A 13122-nucleotide genomic window follows, 5' to 3' on the forward strand; every position below is an offset into this window, starting at 1 on the left:
AGCATCCTGATTTCTCTCTTAAAGCTGAAAGGTTATTATACTAGAAGGACATGCGGGAGGTCAAAGAAAACCCTGCCTTCTAGAAACAATTCTCAAGAGGCTGTTAATCTATTGTAGAGGAAATATTAGGGATTCTTGCAATGAGCTGTAAACAGGGAATGGCAATCAAGAACAAAGCACCTGTGGTACCTTGCAGAAAAGCAGATCAGAGTTTGGTTCTTGGCCCAGGCATCTGTGTGGAGCTTGCATTGTTCACTTTAGTCTCACCATATTGATCTTGGTAACAATGGGTGGGAAGATCTCAATGTGCTTTATGACTCAGCAGATTGGTTCTGCAGTTAGTCACAGGGTCAAGCCAAGCTGTAGAGAAAGCAACCTTTTTTTTTTTACTTGGCAGAAGTGAGGCGTCTTAATGACAACACTGAAACTGTTGAGCAGCTGAAAATAATAAAGCACATAGAAATCGTCTCCAACACAATGGTTTGATCAATCAGTATGCCAAGAAGAGAATAGTTCAATTTATCACCAGGTAAGAATGGAAATCTACACTGTGGGGACTCACTGAGTGGAAGGTTGACCTTGGATAACATCCAGTGTAACATCCAGCTGCTTCTTAATTGAATGGTGAAGACTACACAATGTGCCTGAAGGTGCTGGTGTGTGTCAGCCATTTGGCACTCAGGGACTCCTGAGAAAACAAACATAACTACTCTTGCCTCTGATTGAACATAGAAAAACAGGTGTAAAACTGTTCTGTAAATTAGAAGCTACAGCACTATTACTGGGGCTACTTCACCGTTTCCCTTATAAATACTGACAAGTGAAGGGGTCGACTGTTCGCAAAGCTCTGCTCCTCTAAGTTAATCAAGCTTTCCATTCTAGCACAGCACATACACAGTTTACAATGTCAACCACATTTTCCACTCGAAATTCACAGCAATTTTTGAAACAATGGTTCTTAGATTTCACACAGAAGTTGGTTTTTCATTTCTAGCCGAGGACTGTTGATTTTTTTTCAGCTAAAATGACAACTGTCAGTTTTTAACAGCTCTAGCATTCAATACATTTGAAAGATCTCAAGGGTACACACAATGCGTTCTGGTTAATAACACTGAATATTAAGACAGACTGTTTGTTTACAAGAAACCTCCAAAGGGCACCTTTAACACCATCTCAAGTAATAAGTATTGTTGGAGGGGCTGGCTGCTAAAGAGCAGGACAGAACCACCATCATTACTCTAAACTCTGCTGTGGATGTACATGAACAGTACGGTACAGAGCCTGGAATCCCACAAAATAATGTAGTTAGGTTATAACATGCTCCTTAAAGTAGTGCTAAGGTGCCATTAGCTAGCCTGACATGCTAACATTGCATCTTATGTTAGAATAGATAAGCACACTGTTTTATCTATTTGTCTGTATTTTTGATTTCGGAAAGGCAAAAAAAGAAGAAGAAGAAAAAAAAAAAAAGACTCTCCAAAGTCCAATGCACACGACTGGGGGGTTTAGAGAAATACAAAGCTTAACAGGCCTACCTTGCCTAGTTATAGTTGCTAAGCTATGAAAGCTTTAGCTTATAATACTATTTATTAAGATGGAATATCAACACCTTTTACACAGTAACTGCAGTCCTGCATAAGTGTCAGTAAGATTAACACACGAGCTAGTTCATGCAAAACCTTTACTTTCTCTCAAGATCAGATCAAGATCAAGATCTCAGATCAAAAATATACTCCAAACATATTTGCTGGAAGTATTTACTGAAACATTTCCAGAGCCCGACTAAAGCTTTTGATTTTTCTTCCCCAGCAAACAGTAGAGATGTATAATATTTCTGTACAGTTCTAATGAGCATCATTACTCCTGCATTGATGCAGTGCCAAATGAGCTCATTGAATTTTTAAGAAGGCACAGTTATTTAAAGCAAGTGATTTGAACATTAAATCTGCATCAAAAATCTGCTTGAAACTCACATCACAGCAATTAAACATATTTCCAAAGCCCATTAGCAATTAAATGGATAGTGCTGGGGTGAGGGGGTGCAGATTAAAGCAATTCTATAAACTTTTTTTTGGGGGGGGGTTATACTGTATTGGTATACTCTGATGAAGTAATTGGGTCACAAAGAGCTCACATCAGAGGACAGGAAGCTCAGCTGCTTTAGTCTCAGCCTGAACAGATGGTAAGTGTACACAGCATCACTAAAATGGAGCCATGAGAACATTTTTAAACAACCTACTAAGATCTTTACCACTGAATCTGGCTGCGAGGATGGTGAGCCGTCTTAAACTCGGTTGCACAGTGCAGTTTTCTTATGTCAAACCCTGCCAAGATATTCTCTGCTTGCTGCATATGGCACATTCTCTTTTTACAACGCATCAAGTCTTTATTTTTCCAGTTCAATCCCTATTTCTTTTTATTCTCTAGAGGGAGATCGGAGGGGGGCCCTTGCTGAGGAATTTAATTTCTTGAGTCAATGCTAAGAAGTGACTGTGTTCTATTAGAGGAGGCACACTGTTCAGGACTATCGCTGTAGTCCAGTGAGCAAGAAATCTCGCCAACACAAACATGATAAGCTCTGCCTGTCCCGGTTCTTGACAGAATGCTGAAATTGTGTGATTGTTACAGCACTGAAAATCCCTCAGGTGAAAAATACAACACAGGGTAGCTTCACTGCAGCTCCCACTTACTTGGCAGATATGGGACCAGACACGTCACATTTGTACCACAATACATGACAGCAGCAAAATTAAAACACAAAAAGAGAGAAATTCAAAATCAGTTGTAAAACATTTTCCTAGATATTTTTAAAACATTGCATGTTTTTTTTTCCCAGAAAAACAACACAAAACATTTAGAATGAAGTTTTCACTTAGTTGCCCTGTCTTCACTTTTTTTCTGGTAACAATAGAAAGAGACCTTTATATACATGTGTTATCACCTTATATGTATGTAAAGAACATATTGCATTTGCAAAATTAACACACATCTATCACTAACACACAAGCTGTATGGCAACTGTAGGTGCATATTGTAAAAAAGGCAAAATTTCTCTCTGCTGCTGTGTGCTAGAACATTGGAATAATCTAAAATGAGGCATCATTAACACCTTCCCAACACCTTTGCACAACACTTGAATTGCAGTTTGCTAGATGCTGCCTCATGACGTCAAAGGAGTACAATAAAAAGAAAAACTGTTTCACACTTTCATTGCTTCTAAGGGGGAGAAAAACGCAGATGTAAAGAGAATAGTCCTACCACCCGTCAAAGCAGATGAAAACTAAGCAAACTTGGGGGTCAGGTGTACATTAGCCTGCTGTTACCGCCAGGTGTTAAATCAACAGGTCAGCTGACAGCCACCAGTCCGCAGGGTGCAGACTCAAGGTCTGACACAGACCTTGTCAAGTTCTGTGTCTCTAAGAGCATCCCAGAGGAACACATGCAGGGAGCATGTCAGCCTCCAACACTGATGTCAGTGCTCACAGTTCATGAAGCAATGCAATTTACACAAGGAACTCCAACTCAAAACAAGACAACCAATGCACAAGGGCTGTGTGGACACAGCAAAGTGTGCTGGTCTGGGGCAACTGAAAAGCTGTCGGTCCAGGAGGCTGGCTTGCAACATGCACATGGTCCATTACCGCACACACAGATTTCCCTTGTCTGCTTCTTCTCTTCTTTGAAAGGGAATTGAGTTAACAAGGCTGCCTTTGATCGGCACGGTTGCTGCATTACAAGTCATTACCTATAAAGCCAAGCCTGCACTGAAGCACTGTCAATGTGTGTTTTTTATTTGGACCTCGAATTCTACAAAGTCTACCTGATGTTATTACATCAAGTATTACAAGTTCTGCACTTGCTGCCCTCAGTTTTGGCTTTACCCGGTGGATCCTTGTGGCAAAAAAAGAGAGTTGGTGTGGAGATACATGAGTTGTTAGGAGCTGTAGGTCATAGGTACAGACTGAATAGCTGTGCTTCTAACACAGGCTGCAGGGAGCACAGTAGAAGCAGGATCAGTGCAGCGCTACAGCTGGCCACATCAAAGGCCTCCGCTGTGTGAAGTGAGGTAGAGAGGAGGGGACGATATCACCTCCACAGTGGTCTATATGCGGTTAGTTGAGTAAATATTGGTAAAGTAAGACTGCTAGAGTATAAAGTTTACTTTGATGTAGCATTGCTGGATATAGGTACTTGTACATGGATTGGCAGGTGACAACATTTTTATTTTGAAATTCAGATCCATAAAAGAGCAGACGCAGAAAGTCATACATCTTCTAAGCAGTAACAAATGAATGTTGTTCTAGCATACTGCAGGTTTCAAAGTGTCACACTCAGCTTATCCCTCCATCCACACATCCCTTCCTCTTGGTCGGCTCAAAGGTGACAGCATTTGTCAAAATCCCCAGGGCAGCACTGAGGTGCCATGACAAACAGTATTTGGAAAAGATGAGCAACGTTTCATTCATGTCAGTCATCATGAAAAGGCACAGTAAAAGTCAACTATTTGGGCCTTCTAAGTTATCATTGGAAAGACGTGGTTATTGTAATGCTATATTATTTAAATAATCTGTAAAACAGATTACAATTTGTAGATTAGGTGGCTATAGAAAACTGAATTTTTGAAATAGTTAATATCCTCACATGACTATAAACACTAAGCAATACTCCAAAGCAGCCTTTTTTCAATCATTTGTTCTTTTATTTGTAAATTGCTTTTCAGTGTTTTGTGTTTTTACTATGAAAAATATACATGATACAGAGGCCTAAGGACAAGTAATCTACTCTAATACTGGGCCGGTTCACGCACATTAGAAGATCTTCACCCACTGACTCAAATGCAGTCAAAATCTATTCTGTTTTAAAGCAGCAGAGACTCTGCCTTCTACATCTACTGCCTGAATTCATCAGCCCTGGGGAATCGGGAGAAGAAGAAAAAAAAAAAAGCATCAGCATAAAAAGTGTGTCCATATTTGAAGTTAAACCATGAAACACATTATTGAATGTCATAAAATCTGGTCAGTTAACTTCCAAACTGTGCAGCACAGAAGCCATAGAGTAGGAAGATCACAGCAGCTATGGCGGCCATAAATCTGAAATAACTTGAGCAAGCAAAAGTTGAGATTATCAACTAAGAATTTCCTGCTGGAGACAGCTTCTGAAAGACTTCTGTAGTGAAACCAAGAGCAGAGGGAGTTAAACCCTTTAGAACAGCTGCATGTGAAGGCAACCAGAACTAGACTTGCACTCACCAACAAAAGCTGTTTTTACACGTCAAACTAGATGATATTTCAAAAGAATATTGTGATTTCATCTGAGGCAGTTTCAATCAGTTCCAGAAGTTCAACTTGCTTTTGATTATTTTCCACTCTGTCGAGCTATCACTCAACATTTGACCTTCATGTGCTCTAACTTTCATTCAAACTGTTTAACACAATAAGGTTATTTTATATTTATAGTTTTCCCATTATACAATAACAGCTTTGTGAATCCTGACAGGAACATTGGGTATTATTGCAGCTCTCAAGGCGTCCTGTTCTTATATGTTTTTCAAGACCAAACAAATCTCACATTTTGCCTGAGACAAGTGTGAATTCATGAACAGATTAGTGTTGCTCGACTGGTGTGGAAAATACTTCTCAGAAGGTATTGTAGCTAAGCCTGTGATCATCAAGACTATTTAAAGCAAGAGCGTGAAAAACTGTAGAGAATGAACAACCACTAGGGAGCAGTTGGGAGATATCAGCAGATGTTAAGTGTCATATTATAATCATGTATTTGTACATAAAAACTGCAAGGAGTCTTCCTGCTGTATATATAATTAATTTACACAAAGCCCATTATTTATTAATTTCCCCATGTGTAACCACATCTCTCTGTTTCCTCCTCTCTTAGATCCCTCAGGTGAGCTATGCCTCCACGGCTCCAGAGCTGAGTGATAACACCCGCTATGACTTCTTCTCCCGGGTGGTGCCCCCAGACACCTACCAGGCCCAGGCCATGGTGGACATTGTCAAAGCCATGCGCTGGAACTATGTCTCCACTGTAGCTTCGGAGGGAAACTACGGGGAAAGTGGCGTTGATGCGTTTATCCAAAAGTCTCGAGAGGATGGTGAGTCTTTCTTCAAACATTTCTACAAGCATCCTTGAGTTTATTCAGACTGATGTTAAAGCGTTTCTCGCTACATGAATCTCATTTTGTGCACTGAAAAGCACACTAAGTGTTTCCCTGTGAGTGGACAAGCAATTCCGACTCTTAAATGTTTTTTAAACAACACCCAATGAGCTAACTCATGTAAATAAAGCTGACTGTAAAAATTGATTCACTTCATTAGTGCTGCATTTTAGTTAACCTGAGGGGTGTTATTTAGAAAGCAGCATAGGTTGTTTGTAGCTAAAAGATCCTATGCCTTTATTTTGAAATGTATATCACTTAGATTTGATGAACTGAATGTGAAGATGTAGCCTATGATTTTTAGTCAGTCATCTTTGCAAATAAAGCTGCAGCCTGATCTGGAAACTAGGCAGTACACAGACATTACACAGTATACGGTTGTCTATATTAGTTGCATATAATTAGTTTGAAGTCTGCCGAACCACAAAAATAACACTAAGTCATGCTGAGTAACCGAACAGATCCATTTATATAGATAAATAAACTTTGCTCAACTCTGACATGCAAATTTGCTAGTAATGGCAAACTGCCTTTACCGTGATGACTTTTTTGGGACTGTCACACTGCCAAGTTCAAAATGGAGAAAACTACATTTTTAATGTTTCGTGCTGCACTTCTGTGGTATCCTGTGTGCTAGAAGCTAGACCTGAGGTGAATAGCTTCTGTTACACTTTAAAGATAGCTTCCATAGACATATCACACTTGCCCTTCATGGTGCAAGGTATTCTTTTCCTCATAACTGTTTAACAATGTTGCTGAGAGATGTAAATGGTTAGTGCAATTTTATTTTTTATAGAACAGAGTGTTGTGTATGAGTAATGCTGAAATCTGAATTCTTTGCCTGAAATCTGACTTTACAGTAAGCTCTCAAGTCTTACCACTGGGGAATATATGCTACCCCGGTGCATTCAGTGGGGGAACTGAATTGATTTTCAAATAGTGAGAAGCAGTGACAGTGTGAAAGTGAGGCTGCAGAGCTAGCCCGGGGCAACATAAGGAGATGGCATTGTACAGTGTTGGGAATACAGTCAGTTTGGCGCAGGAAGCTGCCGGCACACGCTCAATCTGACCCCTGACCCTTTCTGAAGCTGAATGTAATCACTACCGACATGTCCAGTACTCGCTGTGCCACTGCGTCCCTTTCTTTCCTGCCAGCTCTAAGCTGCTGCCCATCATCAGTCATCCTAGAGCAGAACCAATAGCAAATTGCTCCTGCAGAGCCGTCCAGTCTGTCCAACTCAGCTGCCTATTTGCCTAACAATCCACACAAAGGGGACTCAATGATTTGAGCTTTTTCTCATTTTTTTGAAAATATTTTCAATTTTTTTTCTCTATTTTTAATGGAAAACGGAAACAACGGTTTCTACAGTCATGTAGAGATTGGAATCATCCTTTAAATGGGTGGGTGGAAAGTGATTCTAAAATCAACCGACCAACCAGTTGGTATGTGAATATTTTAAAGAGCTGAAATACAAAGTCTGTTGGTTGGTTTAGCAGTGAGTGCGATCGCATTTTTGGCATTTAAATTTTACAAATTAAACATAATTTTTTATAGCAACTCAGGTCTCAAAATGTCAAAATAAAATACTTTTATGACACAGGATTCCTTAGGCCTTAAGGTCAGTAAGTATACAATGCATTGTAGTGATAATCTAATGTAAATTATTTCCTGTGCAAGTGAAAACTCTGAGGGGCTCCTTTAATGCAGTTTGAACTCTCACTGCTAAATGTGGACGTTTCCAGATCTGCTGTTTTCTTATGCTCAAAATGTCTCACTTGGAGTGGAGGAGCCTCCAATTCATTTCTATCCACACTCAGCACAGCATTTCATTACATCAAGCCCTGAGTCATGATTGCTAAAAACCCTGCAAACTTCAATTTCCAGCTACACATACCTTAGTCTTTCCTAGAGCTTTTACAGCATGTAGTGATATCATGTCACAGACTAGTGTGCCTCCTGAGGTCACACCTTAATTAGAAAGGTTTACTAAGGCTCAGAGGAGAGTAGCAACACGCTTGTTGCATTATGTAGGTGAGGTTTATGTATTATTAGTATGGTGGTTATGGTGGCATGTTGTGTTGGGATTAAATTAGTGTTTTAGGGGCCTTATTACACGGCAAATTAAAAAAAAAAAAAAAAAACTATTGTAGGTCTTTGGATCAATTTAGAAAGTATACTCTAAAGAGTTCACAAAATACAGCTATTGTATACAGCTATTTGTTGCTGTTAACAATCCAATCTTCTTTACCTAAAGTCTTTCAGACAACATCCGAAATAGTTTTATCAATGTTTAATGATGTGTGTTGTTGTGTTTATCTATCTGGGTTATGATTTAACTACTATTTAGGCAATCAGTGAGCAAATTGCTGCAGAAAACAGAAACTCTTGCAACATCTGTGCATGTATGACAACAAGCACCGTTTTGACAAAAGAGTGATATAATAATTTCTAACGTCATTATTAGTAACGGCACTACAATACCATTCATATATCAACATTTTCTCATAACTGTATGTACATCCATATGCATCTTCTTTTCATGCTGTATAACACCAACTTGTGAGCAAATGTCTGAAAAGGAAATTCACAGTATACAAACTGAATTTCACACTTCAAACTTGTACTTTAAAGCAGTACATTCAAAAATAAACACTTTCTTATTTTCTGCTGATGCAGACTAAAGCAATAATTATGCAGTGATGATAGCAGACTAATCTGGTACTGGCCACGTGGTGATTGATGCCGCAACTTAAGTATGTAAATCATACAAGTATGATCCCTATCAGGTTTGATTAACATTTTCCAAGATACACAACAAAGAAGCGGAGGCCTCTAGTTTTGAATACCGAACAGAGGGTCAAAAATGTGTCTTAGCAGACATTTGATGTGGTTTGTTCATTAAACTCAAGGGGGCACAACATAAGAAAGACTACGTTTTGACCAAAGTCTTGTTTTTCCTCAAATGTCACTGTGACTCTATTTAACCACGTGACACTAAATGGCAGCATGTCAGCCAAAAAGCATGCAAGCAAAATCACTGCTTCGAGACAAACACTGCACTCCTTTCACTGCCTTTCTATCGTAAACAAGAATTTAGACAAGATATGTCAAGTCAGCTGGTCTACAGCTGCTTCTAATCTGATGAATGGAATGATCTTTGCAAGACATTTACAAGTCACATGCTGAAATATTGTTTGATTCCCATGTCCTTTCCTTCCAGTTCAGGCTCTGATTGATTGTGTGAGAGAGACACAGAGGACAAGCAGGCACGCTCTGTCAAAATCAAAGCCACAGGTATTTGGCTGCTAAATGGGTTCCGCAGTTGTCTGTTCACATAATAAAACAGCCAGATCAGAACTGGCCAAATGTTCTATCTCATTAACCAGCCAAAGGCCATACTGAGCAGCAGTCTCGCCCACCTAATGTCACTGTGGCCCTGTTTGCACTGAGCTGCTTTGTGTGGAGGAAGGCTGATTTTAGCCTTGAATGGCAGAGTTGTGTACAGTGATGCAGGTAAAAATACAATAGACTCTAGTTTTATTGAATAAAAAAATTACACACTATTTCTTTTGTGCTCAATTGCTGCTGTTTGTTTCCGAGATGTTGATAATTGCTTTTTTTTATTATCACAAACTAACTCCTCCGCTAGAGACACTCAAATCATTCAACTTTATTTATTAGTGCCTAGTAAAATGTTTACAACATTAAAATAAAAATGTTTTTTATACATGACTGCTGTATGCATAATTATGTGTCATTTAGTCATAAGCCCTAACAACTAGACAAACATGATGATTCAAAGTCAAACTGAAATTGCACTTTATTTTTGCAAAGGAATCAATACATATATCCTCAGTGTTTGTTTTAGACTTGTACACTTATTTAGTCAAAATTGTGAAAAGCAAATTAAAATGTATTTATTCATTTATTGCAGTGATAGCATCTTCTACATTGGTTTTTTCCAGGGTTCTGTAGTGAAATTCAGTTACATTTCCACAGCTAGTCTCAAGCTCATAAATGATATGACATTTTTAATTTAGCCTTTTCCTCAAAGCACCCTGCAGTTTATTGTTTCTGTTTAAGGCTGGCTGGAGGACAAATGCAAACATACTGCACATATTGTGACAAAAAAGACAGAATAATCAAAATATCAAAAGTAGTCCAGCCATTCAAATATGCATTTCGTTTTACTGAATTTCAATTTGCTTCCTGGCAAAAGGGAATACAATGAAATAAATTATTGACTTTCAAAAGAGTGCAGACTACTAGTTATAGGCTGCTTTTTTAATTTAACATTTTAGTTCAGATAAACATTTTCACAAAGTCTTCCTGTGTGTTTGTATGTAGAGGTGGTTTCGGGGTTGTGGGGGTTATGATGTAGCTGTTGAAGTGTTGTGTCAGCTGTAAGATGACAAAGGTCCTGCTGGCAAGAGAATCTGATATCATTTGATCCCATCTTACTGGGCTTTCGAGTGGAAAGAGAATTTAACTGGAAACTCACACAGCATTTGATCAGACTGGTTGGACTTCAGTATCAGTACCATGGAGCAGAAACAGTTTGACACTGGGGGCAGTCGATATCTCAGAGGAGGTTGTGAATAACCTTTAGTGTTTCAGTGAAAACAAGCATGAACTCGAGCTGAAAAGGGTGAGAACAATTAAGACAACCTAGGGGGGCTGGCATGATCCTTAGATGGCCTTCTCTTTTGTACATTTAATCTAGAACAAGTTTAGGATGATTTAAAATTGTGCTATAGTTGTAGTGTGCACTGAGTGGATATATAAGTTAAGACAATATGTTCTTGACAGAGTTCTGATAATCCAAATAGTGTTCCTGACAGTATGAGTATTTTTTTTCAGTCACAGCCTCAGTAGTTTGGTCCTTTCACACCCATCAACAGCCAGACTTCCGTAACCATGTATGAGGCTCTTAAATCCAACTGTAACAGCTTTTTCACAAATCTGTTCTGCAATGGCAACTAATCAGAGAATAACAATGCTGTGATGCATTAACATCAACATATGTCACTTTGCAGTTAAATCATAACCTCAACATTTGTCTTGGATAACAAATAATCTTATTTTGTAAGAATAAAAAAGCATGACTCCTGTGGATATTTTGTCTGCAGGGAGTGCGGTTTTTGGTTCTATTTTAAACACATGAGAGCTGTGCAATCTGCAAAAAGGAGAACATAACTTAATTTTTACTTTGTGTGTTGCCATGTTCAACTGCCTGCCACTGGCAGGGGGGTTTTGGAAAGCTACTGCTCTTTTTGTCTTGATTGACAGGAATATTTGTACAAGTCTTGTTATTTGTTGTTTTCTGTGAGGCTGAAATTAATGCAACAGTATGTTTAAAATAGTTGCAACGATCAGGTATAGTATTACCATAGTATTATTTTATTGAGTACCAATGTCACTTGTGAATTGAAACATAATACGATACAGAACATTGTAAAATAAGTAAACTGTTGTAATTTTATTGACTGAATGAGTCATAATGTGACCAAGAGCGTAAAGCCATGCAAATGATTCTGTGGAGCTCATTGTAGAGAAAACCAAACTACTGTACAAATAAACCAAAGACAAAATGAATTTTGACCTGATGATGACGCTAGAAGAAAAGGCAGGGAATCAACAACGTCATTAGGATTAATCCTCTGGGGACCAAAAACATCTGTACCAACATTTCTGTGCCAATCCATCTTGTAAGATGTAGATATATTTCACTGGAAAAAATGTCAACCTCATGGTGGAGCCACAGAAAAGGCATGGGATCAGTAAAATCAATAGGCTTCATTCTCTGCTGACCATGCCTTGTCTGGTTTTATTTTTTTTCGTAAAGCACTTTGTGATATTGTTAAGAAAAGTACTATAGAAATAAAATTTATAACTATTACTAAGACGATCCATCCGACTGTTGTTGAGATATTTACATATGGACCAAAGTTGTCAACCAGCTGACCAGCCAATCAAACAACCAACCAACCATCAGACAACCAACACTGCCATTCTTAGAGTCATGGCACGAGGCTAAAAAGTCAGACCAGTCTAAAACTAGGCAACTTTTTTGTAACCATGATCATTGTGCACTTAATAAATGTAGATTATTTCAAAATTCTCCACAGTAAATTTACAATGCCGTCGTCAGGTTAAAATATCTGACTGGTTATATTTTGAACAAAGTATTGAAGATGATTCACTCTGTTTACTAAAGGAGGCCAAGCAGGAAATAGTTTAGTCATACCAAAACACAATGTACTCTTGAGCTACAAATGATAGAGTCAGAGCAAGAAAGCCTGTGCTTATTCAACTGGTTTATTTTCAATGGACTAGGACACAGCAGATCCAGTAAAAGAATTCTCAGCAGTGAAGTTGCAGAACAGGGAAGGGAGGCATGAATGTTTAATGCTAGACCAAGCAAGCTTCACATAGAGAACCTGTTTGCATGAGTCTCCCAAGTGTGTCAGCCCTTGAATTTGGGCATGCTCAATAGTGTCATCATCAGGACAGTTTGTCAAATGGCAATACAGACACACATTTTATCTGCAGTTGCTGGACTGTCACTGAAATGTCCCATCTTCATGATGCAGAGCCGTTTTCAAAAAGCTGAATTTTCATTTGGGTCTTTTCCATTGTGTAACATCTATCAAACTGGCCCTTGGGATTAAGGCTGGAGTGTCATTATGGAAGATGATTACAAGAGAAGAGGGATAAAACTGTTCTTCAGTATGATGTCTTGCCTTTGCCACTCTTGAAATGCAAGACTGTCCTTGATGCACAATTCTTTGCTCTCTCAGTAGACTTCTGTTTGTGCTTCTCTCTGAAAATGTTGTTCCTCCAGTGTCCTTATTAGAGAGTCTACAGTCCTCTGCAGTAATGGAGGCTGACGCACTGTCATTTTATTCTCACCCTGTGAAAAGTAGTGTGATTTTCTCCCAGTGGATAT

The 13122-nt window shown here is 38.8% G+C and overlaps 1 protein-coding gene across 1 annotated transcript in view; it reads left to right on the forward strand.

Annotated features, from left to right (window-relative positions):
* Positions 1-13122, forward strand: part of LOC130174663 (metabotropic glutamate receptor 4-like) — a 175373-nt gene that overhangs the window by 112136 nt on the left and 50115 nt on the right. The window contains exon 3 of the mRNA XM_056384732.1: positions 5893-6109. Within this exon, the coding sequence (XP_056240707.1) occupies positions 5893-6109 (217 nt within the window). The remainder of the gene's footprint in view (positions 1-5892; positions 6110-13122) is intronic.

The sequence above is a fragment of the Seriola aureovittata genome, chromosome 9, assembly GCF_021018895.1.
Source record: "Seriola aureovittata isolate HTS-2021-v1 ecotype China chromosome 9, ASM2101889v1, whole genome shotgun sequence".
NCBI lineage: Eukaryota > Metazoa > Chordata > Actinopteri > Carangiformes > Carangidae > Seriola > Seriola aureovittata.